The sequence below is a fragment of the Saimiri boliviensis genome, chromosome 12 (genome assembly GCF_048565385.1).
Source record: "Saimiri boliviensis isolate mSaiBol1 chromosome 12, mSaiBol1.pri, whole genome shotgun sequence".
Lineage (NCBI taxonomy): Eukaryota > Metazoa > Chordata > Mammalia > Primates > Cebidae > Saimiri > Saimiri boliviensis.
In genome coordinates this window covers 9,641,710-9,663,053 of record NC_133460.1, presented here as the reverse complement: position 1 = coordinate 9,663,053, position 21,344 = coordinate 9,641,710, and the positions used below count along the sequence as shown (strand labels likewise).

The 21,344-nt window shown below is 42.2% G+C and overlaps 1 protein-coding gene across 2 annotated transcripts in view; it reads right to left on the bottom strand.

The window, feature by feature from the left end:
* Positions 1-21,344, bottom strand: part of LOC104651469 (ATP-binding cassette sub-family A member 17-like) — a 79,294-nt gene that overhangs the window by 6,541 nt on the left and 51,409 nt on the right. Inside the window, exons 7-10 of one of the 2 annotated variants that reach the window (XM_074381763.1) lie at positions 13,508-13,681; positions 4,717-4,889; positions 3,615-3,758; positions 466-595 (exon numbers count right to left, since the gene is read on the bottom strand). In XM_074381763.1, coding sequence (XP_074237864.1) covers positions 466-595; positions 3,615-3,758; positions 4,717-4,889; positions 13,508-13,681 — 621 coding nt within the window. The remainder of the gene's footprint in view (positions 1-465; positions 596-3,614; positions 3,759-4,716; positions 4,890-13,507; positions 13,682-21,344) is intronic. The other variant, XM_074381764.1, reaches the window with a different exon arrangement.

Here is a 21,344-nt window from a genome sequence, read left to right as displayed (position 1 = left end):
CAGCCTCCCAAAGTGCTGGGATTACAGGCGTGAGCCACCGCGCCCGGTCCTCACCAGATATTATTCTAAAAGTGCCCGTGGCAATCAGAAGCAAATGGAAAGATTATGTGTTGAGAGATGAGTGGTGCTGCATTGTAACAGGAAGGTTAAATCTAGAAAGAAATGCTAGGCATTGTTCATAGGTTCTCTTTTTCTTTCATCAGTTTCTTCAGGGTGAATGATCACAGCTTCTTGATAGTGAATGGTATAAAGTTTTGCAGATTGACAGAAAGCCAAAGATTTCCTTTTCCTGGTGCAGGGCAAATGAACAGCCAGACAGTTGATATTTTAATATTAAGCAACAAGCAATGCTTAATATTAAAATATCACTGAAATCTAATGAGAGGAGGTGAAACAAAAAAATCTAGATATGTTCAATGATTTTTTTTCAGGACTTCCTCAGGATGGCTGACCCCACACATGTACCTGTGAGCATGAAACAGGTGGTGGTTTTTCCTGCTCTGTTGTGTCCCAGAAGAACAGTGATCTGCCCTCTGTACATGTTCATGGTCAGACAGTTGACTGCTATGTGTTTAGTCCCTCCTGTGTGATATACCTGTGGAAAAGTCAAGGTTGGCTAACAGTGTAACCTGAACACAAGAATGACATTTCTAAAGAACTTATGACAGGCTGCACAGATACATAACTTCTCTTAAAAGCTCAGCAGTAGGAATCCAAGTGGAAATCTAAAAAGGGACCCCCTTCTTTTAGCATTTAACTCCCTGGAGCTGCTGAGGAAGCTGAGCGGGAGTAATCTCCATGGGGATCTTCTTCCTGATCCCTGGAACCTGGTGTAGAGAACCTGAACCAGAGGGTTGGGAGCTCCCAGATGCAGTGTGGTGGCATGGAAGGCACTCCTCTCTGCTTCTGGAGCCAGAACCTGCTCAGCATAACCCTGAGAAAGGCTCAGCTGAGCCCCTGAGAAAGGCGCCTTGCCTCTTTTGCAGGAGGTGTTGATGTGAGGAGGGAATCCCAGACACAGTAGCCTGTTTTCCAAGTTAAATGTCTCCAGTATTTTAAATACCATTGATTTTCCTATTATGCAAATAATTCATACATTGAGTAAAAAGAAGAAAATAAAAATCCTACAGGACATCCCAGAAATAGCATCTCATTATAGTATATGCTTTAGATTATTTGTGTCCTGTCTAATGGCATTGGAGCTGGGTTTGGGGTCTGGAGTCCAGATACTATAGTTGGATGGTATTTGTCACTTCTTCTGCAATCCATCTACAGTCATCTCTCAGCAACTATGGCGGACTGCTTCCAGGACCTCTGCATATACCAAAATCCATGTGTACTCAAACTTGGTCCTGGAGGCAGTCCCCTGTAGCCCTGGGAACCCGCCAACTCAAAAAGTTGCTTGGCCCTCTGTATTCGCAGGTTTCAAATTCCCCTAAATACTGAATTTTTAATCTGTGTTTGGTTGAAACAAAGAAACATGTAAGTGGATATTTTTAATCTGTTTGGTTGAAACAAATAAATATATAAGTGGACCCGAGCAGTTTAAATCATGTTGTTTAAGGATCAGCTGTACTTATATTTGGGAGCGGAAAGTTGTTGAAAGGCATTTGGTAAGCTCTCCCTCCCTACTCTCACATCTTTTCTCTTTTTTGTTTTTTTAAGATGAAGTCTCACTCTGTCTCTCAGGCTGGAGTGCAGTGGTGTAATTTCAGCTCATTGCAGCTCTGCCCCCTGGGTTCAAGTGATTCTCCTGCCTCAGCCTCCAGAGTAGCTGGGATTACAGCTGCACACCACCTCACCTGGCTAATTTTTGTATATATTTTTTAAGTAGAGACGGGGTTTCACCACGTTGACCTGACTGGTCTTGAACTCGTAACCTTAGGTGATCCACCCACCTCAGCCTCCGAAAATGCTGGGATTACAGCCACAAGCCACTGCACCCAGACTTTTCTCAGTTGTTCTAAATCAAGCATGACAGTCCTGTTCCCTGACTTCTCAGTTACCCTTACAGTAGAGGTGACCATGTGGCAGAATTCTGGGCAATAAGAAAAAAGGGTACTCTATTATATTAAAGAGAAGGAAGGAATGAGGGGAGAGAGGGAGGGAGGGAAGACAGAAAGAAGGAAAAGGAAGGAAGGAAGGAAGAAAGGAAGGAAGGAAAGAAAGAAGGACGGAAAAGTCTTGCCAAAAGAAAGCATTTTAAACTTTATCTTTCCTTATAGGAGGGCCAAGTAGCCATCTTGCAACCATGAAATGATAAACACACAGAAGAAAGCTAATAGGCTACGAATGACCCAGGGAAAATCAATCAAGCAATCAATCAATCAGAAGATGCTGTGGTCTGGAACGTCTTTGTGGAGCAGCTGAAATCATGTCAAAATCATCTGCCAGCAAACCACTAGTTACGTGAAAAAAGAAAACAGGCTGGGCGCAGTGGCTCATGCCTGTAATCCCAGCACTTTGGAACGCTGAGGTGGTTGGATCATGAGGTCAGGAGTTCAAGCCCAGTCTGATCAACATGGTGAAACCCTGTCTCTACTAAAAATGCAAAAATTAGCCAGATGTGGTGGTGTGCACCTGTAATTCCAGCTACTCAGGAGGCTGAGGCAGGAGAATTGCTTGAACCTGGAAGGCAGAGGCTGCAGTGAGCTGAGATGACACCACTGCACTCCAACCTGGTCGACAAAGCGAGACTGCATCTCTTAAAAAAAAAAAAAAAGAAGAAGAAGAAGAAAAGAAAACAACATCCCCACAGTAAGTTGGCTGAAGAGTCAAGTGTTCCTAAGTACTAACTGTAGTACACAGAGGAGCTGGAATTATCACCCATTTCCAGAATCCCCTAGGCTAGGATGGTATCTTCTGGATCCCACCAGAAGGCAACACGAGTGCTGGGCTGGAGCATCCAATGTGCAAGTGCAGCAGCAGCAATGTCACAGAGTGTCCTACATCATTGAAGAATGGAAGATTTCAAAGCAAATGCTCTGTGGGAGCCTCCAGCTTACATCCAGCCATCCTGTTGCAGGAGTCCTTAGCCAACCCAGGGCTCTGCCTGTAGCAAGTACTCAGCAGACACTTGTGAAAGAACAAATGCCTCCACTTCCACATCGAGAAGCCAACAGTGATATCTGGCTTAAAATGTGATTTGGGTATATAAAAATGTTGGTGGATAATAGTTATCCATCAAATGGCTGAATTTCAGTTAGTCCCTAACAAGGAGTGGGAGGATGAGAGGAGACTGTTTTCAAGAGACAGATCATCTAGGCTGGGAGCAGTGGCTCCCACCTATAATCCCAGCATTTTGGGAGGCCAAGGCAGGAGGATCTCTTGAGCCCAAAAGTTGAAGACCAGCCTAGACAACACAGTGAGACTCTACCTCTAAAAAAAATGGAAAAAAAAAAAAAAAAAAGGCCAACTAGGCCTTTCATCCAGTCATTTAACTTTATGACAGAAAACAGTACATTTCAGGTTATATTTCTAATTTTTAGGACAGCATGACAGAGGGAATTAAAATTCCCAGTCACAAAATGTACATTGTAATCTCAGTTAGAATAAAACAGAAGCTTATATGTGTAATTTCTTGAGTTCTTGGAAGGAGGTTTGTGAGCTGATACCTTGTATAGATGCTGAATTTCAATTCCTTTGATCAAATCTGTAGGCTCTTCCTGAATGAACTCACTGTTTGGAGCTTTTACAGGACCCCTCATGTCCAGCAGTGATTGGGTAACAAATACAGGCTTTCCATGCCAGTAGGAGGGCTGGAGAGGAAATCAATTTATGCATTAATTATTTAGGCAAAGTGACTTCCCTTTTTGGAAGATATTTTGGTATATTAGAACACCCCCACCCTCTGCCCAGAGAAGTTAAGCAACTTGTTCATGGACTCATTACTAATCAACTGCATTTCAACCTACAACCCATGGTCCCGAGGATGGAGCCACAAAAGATGCCTCCTATCCAGGCTCTTGATATACCAGGGAAGCCATCATGTCAGCACTCATAGTCCTTGTGGGCAGAGGCCTGGATAAATACTGGAGTTAACAATCTACTCATTTCCCCACACTCCAAGAAGGGTGAGTGTGGCAGCCTTTGTAGAGATCCGAATGAGTACTTATGCAGAGGCAGGATCAGCAGGCAAGCCCATGGGCAAGGCCACCAGATGCTACTTTAGGAGGACAGAATCAGGCACGAAGAGCTCAGCTTTGTAAGAAAAACTGGGTCATCATGGGAAATAAATGGTTCTGAAAACTTCCTGGGGTTGTTAACAAATGCTCTGTCCCCTGCCAGTGTACTGATGGTCACAGAAGTCTTGAAGAGCTTCAGGGCCATCCCAACAGTGCAGCTCATTGGGGAAAGAGGCAGCATGAGGACACTAGCATGTTTGAAATTAGGTCTCATGGGAGAATGTGGGGCCTGATGTTTGAGTAGACACATGCCAGACATCCACAGACACTCCTGGAGGGGGACTCTGCATGGGACAGATGGGGCTACTCCCAGCCCAGTGCATGAGCATGGAGGCCAGAGTCAGAGACATTGAGACATACCATTAGTTATGCTCCACTGGTAACCACAGCGGATAGGTTTGGGATGAACCCAGGTTAGAGATTTCCTGAGTTTGACATTTTAATCAGGACATCACCAAGAGGAGTAGGAGTACTGATGGCACACACAAAAAAGTCTAATGTCAACCTACAAAACAGCAGCATCAATACTCACCAGAGCAAAGAAGTACCAAGGCTTGGGTGTACCATACTTCCCTGGAAAGATGGACTCCACATACCAGGCTATTAAGCAGTATAAGAAAGAGTCCAGCAGCAGCAGCAGCAGCACCTGAGTGAAGTTAAACTCTCCACGTACACTGCCCATATTCCCCCATTGGATGCCTGTGCCTGTTATAAAGGAAGAACATCACTCATCACATCAAAGACAGAGAAGAAGCTGGGCATGATGGCGCACACTTATAGCCTACTGGGGAGGCTGAGGTGGGAGCTTGAGCTCAGGAGGTCAAGGCTATAGTGTGCAATCAGTGATCATGCCTGTCAATAGCCACTGCATTCTAGCCTGGGGAACATAGACAGATCCAGTTTCAAACAAACAAACAAACAAAAAAACCAAAACAACAGAGAAGAGTTACCAGAAATTTATAGTTAGTCATGAAACAGGCCAATGACAAGACTGGACTATTTGTGTCTGAGGCATTGTGGGACCAATGCTAGCCACAGGGAAAGGAAAAGCTAGAGAAGTTTCTCCTAGAAGATAAAACATTTTTATTATTGTCAAAAGTTAGTAGTACTTTCACTGGCACCAAGAAGTAAGAATTGGGCTGTCCAAAACACATCTCCAGAACACATTTGTTCTGAAGTGTTGTTGTTTTTTTTCTTTTTCTGCTTTTCTTGCATTAATCTGCACCTGCTACAGCAGCATTTTCCCACTGTTCACCAGCTTCTTTGCTCAGCTAATTCTTATTTCAAAGATCAGCACAGATAGTTCCTTACCCAAGAAGCACGTGTACCCATGCTTCTTGTCCTCAAACTTTTAACAAGTTTCCTAATTGCTGGGATCTTGTTAACACACAGATTCTGATCAGGTCTGTTTGGGTGGACCTGGGATTCTGCATTTCTAACAAGATCTGTGGGAGTGCTGATGCTGCTGGTCTGCAGATTACATTGTGAGGAGCAGGGCCAGGTGACCTTCAAGGCTCTTCCAGTGATGAGATTCTCTAATGTATGTCTGTCTGTGTGCCCACCAAGAACTCTGCCTTTTACTCTATCTTTGGGTTATAAACACATCTTGCACACCTCCGGATTCCAAAGCTGCAGCCTGATGTTCACAAAGGTCAGGTACTTCCTCATCCAATACAAAGTATGCAGTGTCCAATACAGGCATGCACCACCACGCCCGGCTAATTTTTGTATTTGTAGTAGAGATGGGGCTTCCTCATGTTGGCCAGGCTGGTCTCGAATTCCTGACCTCAAGTGATCCACCTGCCTCAGCCTCCCAATGTGCTGGAATTACAGGTGTGAGCCACCGCACCCACCCTACTGATGTTTACAAGGCACCATATAGTTGGGTTTTGCCTTTTTAATTCAACCTGCTCTTAATTGGTATGTTTAGATCGCTCACATTTAGTATGATTGTTGATGGTCCGGATTAAAATATATCATCTTGCCAGCTTTTTTTCTATTTGTTCTGAAGCGTTCTTTGTTTTTTTCTTTTTTCTTTTCTTTGTCTGCTTTTCTTGCATTAATGGAGAATTTTTTGGATTTCATTTTATCACCACTATTGATTTATTATTTAAACTTAAAAAAACATGCCTGGCTTTAGTATAAGCCAGGCATGGTGCCTCATGCCTGTAATTTCGGCACTTTGGGAGGCTAAGTGGGCGGCTCATGAAGTCAAGAGATCGAAACCAGACTAGCCAACATGGTGAAACCCCATCTCTACTGAAAATACAAAAATTAGCCGGATGTGGTGGCACATGCCTGTAGTCCCAGCTACTCAGGAGGCTAAGACAGGAGAATTGCTTGGACCCAGGAGGTGGAGGTTGCAGTAAGCCAAGATAGCGCCACTGCACTCCAGCTTTGATGACAAAGCGAGACTCCATCTCAAAAAAAAAAATTAGTGTTGCTTTAAGGTTTACAATATATACCTTTAATTAGTCAGAGTTTATCTTAAAATAATATTATACTCCTTCATGTATAGTATAAGGACTTCACAACAATACATTCCCAGTTCTTACCTCCCAAACTTTATGCTATGATTGTTAGACATTTTACTTTTACATAAGCTATAAACACAATTCATTGCTACTATTTTTGCTTTAGACAGTCAGCTCTCCTTCAAAGCAAAAAAAAAAAAAAATTAGAAAAAATAAGTTGTTTTCCATTTTCACTGCTCTTAATTTGTTTGTGTAGATCCAAGTTTCTGTCTGGTCTGATTCTTTGTGCCTAAAGAGCTCATGTCTGCTAGTTCTTAATTCTCTCAGTTTTTGTTTATTTGAGAGAGTCTTTCTCTATAATTTTTGAGATATTTTCGCTGGGTGTAGAATTCTGAGTTGACAACATGCCAAGACCCCTGTCAGTGATGCAATGTCAGTTCACTGCAGCCTCTGCACCCTGGGCTCAAGCAATCCTCCCACCTCAGCCTCCCAAGAAACTGGGACTACAGGCACACACCACCATGCCTGGCTATTATTTTGCATTTTTAGTAGAGACACGGGTCTTGCCAAGTTGCCTAGGCTGATCCTGAACTTCTAAGCTCAAGCAGTTCACCAGCCTTGGCCTCCCAAAGTGCTGTGATTACAGGTGTGAGCCTTTTTGCCCTTTTTTTTTTTTTTTTTTTGAGACAGAGTTTCGCTCTTATTACCCAGGCTGGAGTGCAATGACGCGATCTCGGCTCACTGCAACCTCCACCTCCTGGGTTCAGGCAATTCTCCTGCCTCAACCTCCTGAGTAGCTGGGATTACAGGCATGTGCCACCATGCCCAGCTAATTTTTTGTACTTTTAGTAGAGACGGGGTTTCACCATGTTGACCAGGATGGTCTCGATCTCTCTACCTTGGGATCCACCCGCCTCGTCCTCCCAAAGTGCTGGGATTACAGGCTTGAGCCACCGCACCTGGCCTTTTGCCCGTTTTTTAAACCACAAAATCAGATTTCTAATGAATTTACATGAGATCTTTAAGTATTCTGAATATGTCTTTTGTCAGTTCAGTGTGTTGCAAGTATCTTCTCCCCCTCTAGCTTATCTTTTTCCTTCTCTTTGTGAAACCTTAATTTTATTATCAAATTTTTCATTCTTTTCCTTTATGGTTATTTCTGTGTCTTGTTTAAGCAATCCTTCCTACTTCAAGGACATCAGTATATCCTTCTATATCATCTCCAAAAAGCTTTATAGTTTTTTTTGAAATTAGAATTGACTTCTGTATGGTGTGAATTAGGAGTCTGATTTCATTTTGCTCCATAAAGTTATCCAGTGGCCACAGAACCATTTATTGAATCCCCATTGTTCTGTAGTATCTTCTCTAACATGTAACAATGCACTTGTCTGGCCTTTTTTTTTTTTTTTTTTTTTTTTTTCTTTTTTCTGTTCCTTTACACTTCTACATAAATTTTAGAATAAAATCAAGTTCCATTAAAAAATAAACTGCTGGGCTGGGCGTGGTGGCTCATGCCTGTAATCCCAGCACTTTGGGAGGCCCAGGCAGGTGGATCATGAGGTCAGGAGATCAAGATCATCCTGAGTAACATGGTGAAACCCCATCTCTACTACAAATACAAAAATATTAGCTAGGCGTGTTGGCATTTTTAGTAGAGATGGGGTTTCACCATGTTACCCAAGATCATACTGGGTAACATGGTGAAACCCCATCTCTACTACAAATACAAAAATATTAGCTAGTACGCATCTAGTCCCAGCTACTCGGGAGGCTGAGGCAGGAGAATCCCTTCAACAGTGAGCCTAGATTGTGCCACTGCACTCCGACCTGGGCAATAGAGCAAGACTCTGTCTCAAAATAAATAAACAAAAATTAACGCTGAAAAAAGAACAAAAAAAATAGAAAAGAAAAATAAACTGCTGAAATCTGGATTGAGTAGAAGTTAGATATTACCTCTTTCCACAGTATATCTCATTACGTTTCAGAGCAGGGAGCTGCTGAAATGAATTTGGCAAACCCGCCCTGGCCCCACATCTTTTTGATCTTGTTCTAAATTGAGTATGACAATCCTGTTCCCTGATTTCTGTTTCCTTTGGAGTAGAGGTGGCCATGTGACATAATTCCTCTCCATTCCCTACTCCTTACTTTCTTTTTGACTCAACGAATCTATTGGTTATTACATTTTCTTTCCACTAGTTTGAAAGTTATGCACTATGTCTAGACTGTTGGTGTGTGTCTCATGGTAATGAATTATACCATGTATACTTTACTTAGCAAAGTCTAAAGTTAATCAGTATCTCTACTATCCTTCCAGAAAGTATTTATTCCCTTTTGATTTCTGACTTTATCCCCTCAAAAACCCCTCTTTTGTATTTTAATTCTACCCCTTTAAAAAAACTCAAAGACATCTTTGTTTTTATTATCATTATTATTTTATACAGTCAATATAAAATACCACTGTTTTCAGGCTCCCACTATTGCTTTTTTTTTTTTAGATGGAGTTTCACTCTTGTTGTCCAGGATGGAGTGCAATGGTGCAATCTCAGCTCACTGGAACCTCCACCTCCTGGGTTCAAGCGATTCTCCTGCCTCAGCTTCCCGAGTAGCTGACATTACAGGCGCCCGCCACCACTCCTGGATAACTTTTCTATCTTTTTAGTAGAGACAGGGTTTCACCATGTTGGTTAAGCTGATCTCAAACTCCTGACCTCAGGTGATCCACCTACCTCAGCCTCCCAAAGTGCTGGGAGTACAGGCATGAGCTACCACGATCAGCCACTATTGCGCCTTTAAAAATCAATTTGTCTTTTTTTAATTGGGCTACTTTTAAGATTTTTTTCTCAACCTCTGCTGTGCTCAGTTTTACATGGATATGCCTAGTGTAAAGTTTCTTTTTATTAATCTTATTTGAGATTTTCTGGGCTTCCTGAAATCTAGTTTTAGAACAGATTTGGCCTATCTCTTTCAATACATTCCCTGTGCCCTATTCTCTCTTTCTCTTCCTACTGAAGCATGTGAGTCCTACTTACTCTTTTCTGCATGTCTCTTTCAAACTATCTTCCATATTTTACATCTTTTTTTATCATCTATACCACAGTCTGGATTATTTCCTCTAACTTTTTTCAAATTTGCTAATTCTCTTTTCAGCTGTTTCAGATCTACTATTAAACTATCCACTAAGTTTTAAATCTTGTTATTGCACTTTGCATTTCTAGAAGTATTTGTTATTTCCACCTTTTTCATACTTTCCAGGTCACTTTTAATAGTTCCTATTCCTATTCCTGTAGATATTTTTCAAGCTTCCCTTTCTAAAAAGCTTATAGGCATTGTTGTTTTATAATCTGTGTTCTGATAATTAAAAAATTTGAGGCCTTTGTGAATCTGTTTCTACTTTCTTCTGCTTCTGTTAGTTCTCATTATGGTGGTTTATTTCCTCATATCTTTGTTTTTTTTTTTTTTTTTTTTTTTTTTTGAGACAGAGTTCTGCTCTGTCACTAGGCACCAGGCTGGAGTGCAGTGGTGGGATTTCGGCTCTCTGCAATCTCCACCTCCCAAGTTCAAGCAATTCTCCTGCCTCAGCCTCCCGAGTAGCTGGGACTACAGGTGCACGCCACGACACCCAGCTAATTTTTCTATTTTTAGTAGAGATGGGGTTTCACCACGTTGGCCAGGGTGGTCTTGATCTCTTGACCTCGTGATCCACCCACCTTGGCCTCCCAAAGTGCCGGGATTACAGGCGTAAGCCACCATACCTGGCCTCCTCATATCTTTTTTTTTATTTTTTAATTTTCCAACTGTCTAGTGAGCTTACTGATCCTTCCTTCTCATATCTTTAATTACTTTTTACTGTGTTGCTTATTGACCTCGAAAAACTATTTGTGAGGATTTACCATGGTGTAGGATGAAAAGGTCTTCCTCCAGAAAGGATGTGCAGTTGCTTCTGCCAGGTACCTAGGTGGGTGCTCTATCATTCCAGAACAATCTTAAATCATTTCACTGCTTAAAGTTACCTGGCCTACTCATGCAATATGAATCTGGACTGCAATACCTCCAAAGAACTAGCTAATCACAATTTTTCAGGGAAAATTTTTTCTTTGTTTTTCTTCCATGATATGGTCAGGGCCATGACAACCTTCCCTGAGGTCCTCTGGGTTAGGAAGAAATGGTATATGGATATGGCGACGTACTTTCCTGATTCTGTTGGGAGTGCTATGGCAGAGGGCTTTTAGCTGCCAGACCCTTTGGAATGTCTCAGTTGCAAAGTGCCAAGCCCAGCATCATGCCCTTTCTTGGGTAGCTCATATCCAGTGACTGATGGAGGTGTAAAGGCCTAGCTATTTCAACCCAATGCAGGACACATGTGGGCCATTTTTGTTCTTTAACTAACTTCTCAGGGCTGTCAGGACCACACTGTAGCTGGACTTTTCCCCCTGCTTGTCTTTCTTCTTCCCCTTTCCTTACTCTTCTCCACAGGTGTTATCTGAAGGGCACTCCCTAATAAACATTTGTACACTAAATTCCATTTCACAGTCTGTATCACAAAGAACCAAAACTGTGATGATTGGATTTATTTTTGAGTTATATTTATCCTAAGGTGTAGCCCTCTGGGTCCCAGATTAATGTGGAGAGGGTCTCCTAGTATGCTCTCCACCTAGGCTAAATCCTGGGCCTTGATGTCTGATTCCCTTGCCCGGAAAGGCCATCCAAAGGGAAGCCCCAAGTTTTCCTTTTAGTAAGTGATCTCTGAGCAAAAGTGGCTTGGTATTCTGTTCACCCTTTAGAGTCACCAGTTTGCCTGAGGTTTTGGCCTCGTGGTTCTTCACTATCTTGTGCTATAGTAAATACTTTGATTCTCTTGAGGGATGCTCTTAAGAAACTAAAAATTTAGCCCATATTTTTAATTATTTTCAATAGGCGAGATGATCTGAGTAATCCTTGGATTTCTCTTTCATTAATCATACCCTTAGGGATTTCTTCCTGCTCATGATCACATGCATCTGTGTTCCTTCAGCTGTAACAGGAGACAGCACTTGTGAACCACCCTGTGCCTTTCAGGAGGGACACTGATCACAAGCTCTATAAGGGCAGGGTACTTTCAAACCAAGAGAACCCTAGAGTGGGAGCAAATCTAAGAGTTCATTCATTGCAACCTGCCACCTAAATTATTTCAACTTTCAACATATAGGCCCCACAAATTACTCACTAACCTATAAGGAGTCATATATAGCATTTTAAATCTATTTGTTCCCATGAACACTTGTAAATTGTAGTTTCACCATTGCTTTGTTAAAGGAAACCACTTACTTTCAATAAATTCTGGCCAACTTAATATCCTTTATTATATTTTGGACAGCTTTAAGCCCAAAACCATTTGGGCCATGCCAGCTTAAAGAATTCATTAGTAGGTGATACCTCTAACCAGGTCATTGGGGATATCCCAACCACAGCAAAGTGATCCACAAACTAGATCCAATTTAAAACTCCTATTCCTGCTATGTGCTGCTAAATGAAGCTGTAACATTTGGAAACAGAATTCTGGTGAGACCAGCTAACAACACTGAGTAACGAAGGTGCTTGCTAGAGTGCTCACAGTATATCATCTTAGAGTACCACCGAAACTGGAAATAGTAACAGCTAAAACCCCACAGGGCTCAGTGGGTCCTACAGTTTGACTGATATTTGGGCTGTAATCTTTTGCAACAAATTGTAGATGTTTTGAGGAATTCTTCAAACTTGAAAAACATAAGACAAATGAAAATTTGGGACTGCACTCCAACTGTGGACCTTATAAGGGAGCTAGAACACCTCTCACGGAAGGTCCCCTATACTAACCTGTGAAACAAGATACCCCAGGCCAGGCATGGTGGCTTACACCTATAATCCCAGCATTTTGGGAGCCCAAGGCAGAAAGACTGTTTGAGCCCAGGAGTCTGGGAAAGACCAGACTGGGTAAAATAGTAAGACCCTGTCTCTGCAAAAAAAAAAAAAAAAAAAAAAAAAAAAAAAAAAAAAATTTAATGAGCTGGGCATGGTGGCACCCACCTGTGATCTCAGCTACTTGGGAAGGCGAAGTGGGAGGATCACTTGAGTCCTGGAGTTCAAGGCTGCAGTGAGCTATGATTGTGCCACTGCACCTCAGCCTGGGTGACAAAGTGAGACCATCTCAAAGAAAAACAAAAAGAAGAGACTCCAAAGGCAATAATATATGTAAAAAATGTAGCATGATTTGTAAAGTTCTAAAATATTATCTCAACTTACAATCATAAATCTATTTTTTAGCTATATAATTATATAGGCATATAATTTCCTAATTCTTTTTTTTTTTTTTTGAGATGGAGTTTCGCTCTTGTTACCCAGGCTGGAGTGCAATGGCGCAATCTCAGCTCACCGCAACCTCCGCCTCCTGGGTTCAGGCAATTCTCCTGCCTCAGCCTCCCGAGTAGCTGGGATTACAGGCATGTGCCACCATGCCCAGCTCATTTTTTGGATTTTTAGTAGAGACAGGGTTTCACCATGTTGACCAGGATGGTCTCGATCTCTCGACCTCGTGATCCAACCGCCTCGGCCTCCCAAAGTGCTGGGATTACAGGCTTGAGCCACCGCGCCCGGCTCCTAATTCTTTAATATGCTTTAGTTTTTCTCCCCAATTACAAAGTAAGCTGCCTGGGGTAAACCATATTCTACTTTTCTTTAGTGCCCCACACAATATCCACCACAGTTGCGAGTATGTTCTAAATGCTTGGACCACTGAATGGGACATGCTAGTTATGTTTATTGGGAAATGAAGTTCAGCCTTGAAGGGGCAAAGCATCAAGGCAGCTTAGAGAATCTGGGAAAGATAAGGCTTACCTCTTTCCTCAAATATAGTGATGAATCGGACTCCCAGTGCCATGGCAACATTTGAGAACAGGCAACAGGCAATCTTTTGGAAGTAGCTTCTCTGGATGTAGCTGAACATGAGGTATGGGTATGGGAGGTAGGTGAAGAAGAAGATGATGCCTCCTACAGCAGTTCCGGCATGGGCTACAAATTCAGAGGAAAGAAATGGAGAACGTTTCATCAAAAAACTATCTATGCACAAAGAACTATGGCACAAGCTCCTTTGCCCTGCCATGACAAGGAAAGAGTCTAGGCATTTCAGGAGGGAAGCAATCATTTCAGAAATTTTGTTAGAAACCTTTTATAGTTGTGCTCTCACTAGTGGAAAATGAACACTTGAAGCATTTTTTTAGAAATGAATAGGGCTGGGCATGGTGGCTCATGCCTGTAATCCCAGCACTTTGGGAGGCCAGAGCGGGTACATCACGAGATCAGAAGACCAGCCTGGCCAAGATGGTGAAACCCCATCTCTAATACAAATACAAAAATTAGCTGATCATGGTGGCTGGTGGCTGTAATCCCAGCTACCTAGGAGGTTGAGGAAGGAATTGCTTGAACCCAGGAGGTGGAGGTTGCAGTGAACCAAGATCATACCACTGTACTCCAGCATGAGCAACAGAGTGACATTCCATCTCAAAAAAAAAAAAAAAAAAAAAAAAAAAAAAGAAGGAATCCTTACATAAGGGCACAAATATCTAACTGCCTAAAACTTCCTCTCTCTAAAACTGTATTAATGTATCCTATAATAAAAATCCTCTTCAAAGATGAGTAGTGGATTTGTGTAGCATCTATTAAGCACTGCCTTGGCACTATGATAAGCACTTAAAAGACATCAGCTTATTTAATCTTTGGAACCTCCCTATTTTGCAGAGGACACAGATATATCTAAATAAATGCTACATGAGCTTAGCTGCATTACATAAGCTTGCTCAACATCATGGAGCTGGTAAATTATGGTCATGGATTCAGGGTTTCCCAGGCTCTAAACAGTGGCTCCAGATAAGGCTAATCTAACTGAAGTCTGGGAGCTGCACTCAAGTTAAATGCAACATTTGACTTGTAAGAAGTTAAGTGAATAAGGATTTAAAATGTGAGAGTTTTATATGTAAAAAGAAAAGTTGCAGTTAAGGCATGAGGCAGCCCTTGGCTGAACCTGGTCATATGAACTATTAGCTGATTATCTATAACTTCTCCAAATCCCAGTTTCACTAAGCTCTTACTATATGCCAAACACTGTTCTCAGCATTTCACATGCAATATCCCATTTAGCCCTCACAACTAAGCACATATCACTTGTATTTTCACAATTTCAAAGAAGGGGAAATAGATGCAGAGTCTAATGACTTGCTCAAACTCAGGGTCACAATGAGATGCAAGCAGCACTCAGAGGACAGAGCAAGACCTTTTGACCTCAGTGAGAAAAGGGCAAAGGCCACTGTCCATTTGAGGCGTCAGAAAAGGTTTAAAATAACAATCTCAGAGAGACGTGGAACAAATGGGGGAATATGGTTGGATTGCAAGTCAGTGGTTAGGGCCTTCATTTAAGAATTGAAGATCTAAATGAAAAGACCAGTCATCACAGTAGTGAGTTTTTCTCCAGCCAAGTTTTTTTTTACAGTCTGGACACTAGGTGTTTACTGCTGTTGGGTTGTCATTGCTTCTAGGTCTTTACAATGGACATGGTAAGGAAATACATTAATATGTCTTTAAAAAAAAAAAAAGAGCTTAGGTCCGGCATGGTGGCTCATGCCTGTATTCCCAGCACTTTAGGAGGCCAAGACGGGCGGATCACAAGGTCAGGAGTTCGAAACCAGCCTGACCAATATGGTGAAACCACGTCTTTACTAAAAAAAAAACACACACACACACACAAATAGCTGGGCATGGTGGCAGGCGCCTGTAATCCCAGCTACTTGGGAGGCTGAGGCAGGGGAATCGTTTGAACCCGGAAGGTGGAGGTTGCATGTTGCAGTGAGCCAAGACTGCACCACTGCCCTTCAGCCTGGGCGACAGAGGGAGACTCTGTCTCAAACAAAGAAACACACAAAAGGGTTAATACTGACAATTCTAGTTAAGGTTTATGATTACAGGGTTTTGCCTTAACTTCTTTGGTATTATGTTTGTATCTTTTCTCTCTTTCTTTCTTTTTTGAGACATCATTTCACCCTGTCACCCAGGCTGAAGTGTGAAGTACAGAGGCAGGATATTGGCTCACTGTAGCCTTGACCTCCCAGGCTCAAGTATCCTCTAGCCTCAGCCTCCTAAGTAGCTGGGATTACTGGCGCCTGCCACCATGCCCAGCTAATTTTTGCATTTTTTGTAAAGACAGGGTCTTGCCATGTTGCTAGGTTGGTCTCAAACTCCTGGCATAAAGTGATCAGTTCATCTCAGCCTCCCAAAGTGCTGGGATTGTAAGTGTGAGCTACTACACTCCCAGCCTAATTCTTTTTGTTTGTGGGAATAAGCCCCCAACTTGAAAATATTCATTTATTGGTTTTTAATTTTTTAGAAATTGCTTTTACAATTTCCCTTTGTATTTAAAAATTTCAATGGTTTATATGGTGTGAAAGGAAGAAAAAAGGCTTCCAGAGATATCCACATCCTACTCCCTGAAATCTGTAAATATATTCCTTATAAGTAATAAAATGGGCTCTGCAGATGTGATTAAGTCAAGAATTCTGAGATGGTGAGATCAGTCTAGATGATCTGGATGGGCTCAATGTAGTCACAAGGGTCCTTAGAAGAGGAAGGCAGAAGTGAGAAATGGAGAAATGACAGAATAAGATGGCAGAGGGAGAGAGACTGGAAAGTGATCTGCTGCTGGCCTTGAAGATGGAGGAAGGGGCCACGAGTCAAGGAAGCAGGTGTCTTCTAAAAGCTGCAAAAGGGAATGGATTCATTCTCCCCTACTGTCTTCAGAAAGAACATAGCCCAACAAGATGAAGACACCTTGATTTTAGCCCTGCAAAATACATGTCAGATCTTCGCTATCAGACAGTAGATGTATGTTGTTTTAAGCCACGAAGTAGGTAATTGATTGTTACAGCAGCAACAGGAAACTGGCATACAAGATTTAAAAGGCAATCGTATAATAATTAACATCTTAAACTTTTAACAACTAAGTTTGAGTAATACCAACTTAGTTTCAACAACATACCAACACTCTGCTCATACACCTCTCTGCCCCCTCCCTTTATATTGTTATTGTGACAGATTGCATCTTTATACATTGTGTGCCCGTTAACATAGACATCCACGTTAATACATATGCACTTGCCTTTTAAATCATATAGGAAAAAAAGGAAGGGTTATGGAACAAAAGTACATAATACTGGCTTTAGTTACCTTTACCAGTGGCCATTATTTCTTCTAATTGCTTAGAGTTACATTTAGTGTCTTTTTATTTCAGCCTGAAGGATTCCCTTTAGCATTTCTCGTAGGTAAAAACTATTGGTAATTAACTCCCTCAGCTTTTGTTTATCTAGAAGTATCTTAATTTCTAGATAGTTTTGCTGGATATAGAGTTCTTGATTGAAGTTTTTTTTTTTCCTTTCAAAGTTTAAAATATGTCACACCACTGCCTTCTGAACTCTTATGGTTTCTGTAAAGAAATCAGCTGTTAATTTTCTTGAGGATCTCTTGTATGTGGAAAGTTTCTTTTCTCTTGATGCGTTCAAAATTCTTTGTCTGGATTTTGATAGTCTGACTATAATATTTCTTGCTGTAGGCCGGGTGCGGTGGCTCAAGCCTGTAATCCCAGCACTTTGGGAGGCCGAAGCGGGTGGATCACGAGGTTGAGAGATCGAGACCATCCTGGTCAACATGGTGAAACCCCGTTTCTACTTAAAATCCAAAAAATGAGCTGGGCATGGTGGCACATGCCTGTAATCCCAGCTACTCAGGAGGCTGAGGCAGGAGAATTGCCTGAACCCAGGAGGCGGAGGTTGCGGTGAGCCAAGATCACGCCATTGCACTCCAGCCTGGGTAACAAGAGCGAAACTCCGCCTCAAAAAAAAAAAAAAAAATTCTTGCTGTAGATTTCTGAGTTATCTTGCCTGGAGTTCCTCGAGGCTTAGGGCTTTGTAAATTCATATATTTCATCAAATTTGCAGAGCTTTCAGCCATTATTTCTTCATTTTTTTCCCCCTGTCTCTCTCTTCTCCTTTGAGACTCCTATGATATGTAGGTTGATATGCCTAATGGTGTCCCACAAGCCCCTTGGGCCCTTTTCCAACAAAGAAAACCTAGGACCAGAAGGCTTCACTGGTGAATTCTTCCAAATATTTAAAGACAAATTAATCACTTTGGGATGGTGAGGTGGGCAGATCACAAGGTCAGGAGTTCAAGACCAGCCTGGCCAACATGATGAAACGCTGCCTCTACTAGAAATACAAAAATTAGCTTGGCATGGTGGTGTGCATCTATAATCCCAGCTACTTGGGAGGTTGAGGCAGGAGAATTGTTGGAACCTAGGAGGTGGAGGTTGCAGTGAGCCAAGATCGTGCCACTGCACTCTAGCCTGGGCAATAAGAGCAAGACTCCATTTAAAAAAAAAAAAAAATTAACACCAATCTTTCTCAAACTCTAGATTTAAATATCAATGGAATAAAACATAGAGCCCAGAAATAAACGCTTACATATATAATCAATTGATTTCCTAGAAGGGTCAAGACTATTCAACGGGGAAAAGGATAGTCAGTCCATGTTTTTCCTTTTTTTTTTTGAGACAGAGTCTTGCTCTCTCACCCAGGCTGGAATGCAGAGACATGATCTTGGCTCGCTGTAACCTCCACCTCCTGGGTTCAAGCAGGTCGCCTGCCTCAGCCTCCCCAGTAGCTTAACCTACAGGCATGTGCCACCATGCCAAGCGAACTTTCTGTGTTTTCAGTAGAAACAAGGTTTCACCATATTGGCCAGGTTTGTCTCAAACTTCTGATTTCAAGTGATCTGTTCGCCTCAGCCTCCCAAAGTACTGGGATTACAGGCATGAGCCACCATGCCTGGCCAAAAAGGACAGTTTTGTAACAAATGGTGCTGGAAAAACTGGAAGTCAACATGCAACAGAATCAACTTAAACCCTACCTTACACTGCATATAAAAACTAACTCAAAATGGAACAAGGATCTAAACATGAGAGCTAAAACTCTAAAACTCTTAGAAGGTTGAAAACAGAGAGGAAAATCATCATAACCTTGGAAGTGGCAATGATATGTTAAGTATGACACCAAAAGCACAGGCAACAGGCTGGGCACAATGGCTCACACCTGTAATCCCAGCACCTTGGGAGGCTGAAGCAGGAGGATTACTTGAAGTCAGGAGTTCAAGACCAGCCTAGTCAACATGGTGAAATGCCATATCTACAAAAATTAGTGGAGGATTATGGAATGGGACTGTAATCCCAGCTGCTCTGGAGGCTGAGGCAGGAGAATTGCTTGAACCCAGGAGGCAGAGGTTGCAGTGAGCCGAGATTGTACCACTGCACTCCAGCCTGAGCAACAGAGCAAGACTTTGTCTCAAAAAAAAAAAAAAAAAGAAAGAAAGAAAGAAAAAAAAAAAGCATGGGCAACAAAAGAAAATACAGATAAATTAAACTTTAACAATTTAGGCAGCCCTTGGGCTTAGAGAATTCTCCCACCTCGGCCTCCAGAGTAGCTGGGCCCACAGGCATGTGCCATCATACCTGGCTAACTTTTAAATTATTTGTAGAGATGGAACCTCCCTATGTCGCCCAGGCTGGTCTTGAACTCCTAGGCTCAAATGATCCTCCAGGCTCAAATGATCCTCCTAGGCTCAAATGATCCTCCCAAAGTGCCAAGATTACCAGTATCAGCCACCATGCCCAGCTTTCTCAATTTTTGAAGATCTTTACATATTAGAGATATAGACCTTTGTGACATAAGTTCAAAATACTTCCTTCTCTGTATATGTTGCCCCTTTAGAGGATAAAATTACCTCCAGTGAAATGCACAGATATTAATGTACAATTCAATTATTTTTATTTATTTATTTATTTTATTTTTTGAGACGGCGTTTTGCTCTTGTTAACCAGGCTGGTGTGCAATGGCGCAATCTTGGCTCACCGCAACCTCCGCCTCCTGGGTTCAGGCAATTCTCCTGCCTCAGCCTCCTGAGTAGCTGGGATTACAGGCACGCATCACCATGCCCAGCTAATTTTTAGTATTTTTAGTAGAGACGGGGTTTCACCATGTTGACCAGGATGGTCTCAATCTCTTGACCTCGTGATCCACCCACCTCAGCCTCCCAAAGTGCTGGGATTACAGGCTTGAGCCACTGTGCCTGGCCTCAGTTAGTTTTATAAATGTATATGCTCATTAACCCAAAGTCCAATCATTACATATTTTCCAGCACTCCAGAAAATTACCTCATGTTCCTTTCCTGTACATCCCCTAACATGATGCGGCAAACACTGTTGGAGCTCTATAACCATAGATTAGTTTTTCCTGTTTTAAAACATCATATAGGCTGGGCACAGTAGCTCATGCCTGTAATCCCAGAACTTTGGAAGGCCAAGGCAGGCGGATTACTTGAGGTCAGGAGTTTGAGACCATCCTGGCCAACACGGTGAAATCCCGTCTCTACTAAAAATACAAAAATTAGCCAGGCGTGGTGGCATGCGCCTGTAATCCCAGCTACCCAGGACGCTGAGACAGAAGAATCACTTGAACCCAGGAGGCAGAAGTTGCAGTGAGCTGAGATTGCACCACTGCACTCCATTCTGGGCAACAGAGCAAGATTCCATCTCAAAAAAAAATTGTTTTTAATACATAAAAAATACTAACAATACAAAAAGTAGCCAGGCATGGTGGTGAGCACCTATAATCCCAGCTACTCAGGAGGCTGAGGCAAGAGAATCACTTGATCCCAGGAGGCAGAGGATGCAGTGAGCTGAGATCACACCATTGCACTCCACCTTGGGCAACATGAGCGAAACTCTGTCTCAAAATAAATAAATAAATAAATAAATAAAAGGGTTGATTCAAATCTTTAGCACAGGTTTTATTGATTTGTTTGGCTTTTTGTTATTTAATTTTAGGAGTTTTTCTACATTCTGGCTACCAGGCCTTTGTCAGATACATGTATATGTATTATGATGGGTTTCTGCCATAGTACGGCTTGGGTTTTCCTTTTTAATCTCATTGAACAACCTTTGCTTTTTTTTTTTTTTTTAGTTTTTTGAGACGGAGTTTCGCTTGTTACCCAGGCTGGAGTGCAATGGTGCGATCTCGGCTCACCGCAACCTCCGCCTCCCAGGTTCAAGCAATTCACCTGCCTCAGCCTCCTGAGTAGCTGGGATTACAGGCACGCGCCACCATGCCCAGCTAATTTTTTGTATCTTTAGTAGAGATGGGGTTTCACCATGCTGACCAGGTTGGTCTCGATCTCTCGACCTCGTGATCCACCCGCCTCGGCCTCCCAAAGTGCTGGGATTACAGGCTTGAGCCACCGCGCCCGGCAACCTTTGCTTTTTAACTAATGTGTTTAGTCTATGTATATTAAATGTTGTTTTGAAATGATTTGGTTTTAGTCCACCACTTTGTCTTTCTTTTTTTTTTTTTTTTTAGACAGGGTCTCTGACGCACAAGCTGGAGTGCAGCAGCATGATCACAGCTTACTGCAACAGCCTCCAACTCCCAGGCACAAGTGACACTCTTACCTCAGCCTCCTGAGAAGCTAGGACAGGTACATGCCACTATGCCTGGCTATTTTTTTTTTTTTTTTTTTTTTTTTTTTAGAGATGGGATCTCACTATGTTGCCCAGATTGGTCTCGAAATCCTAGACTCAAGT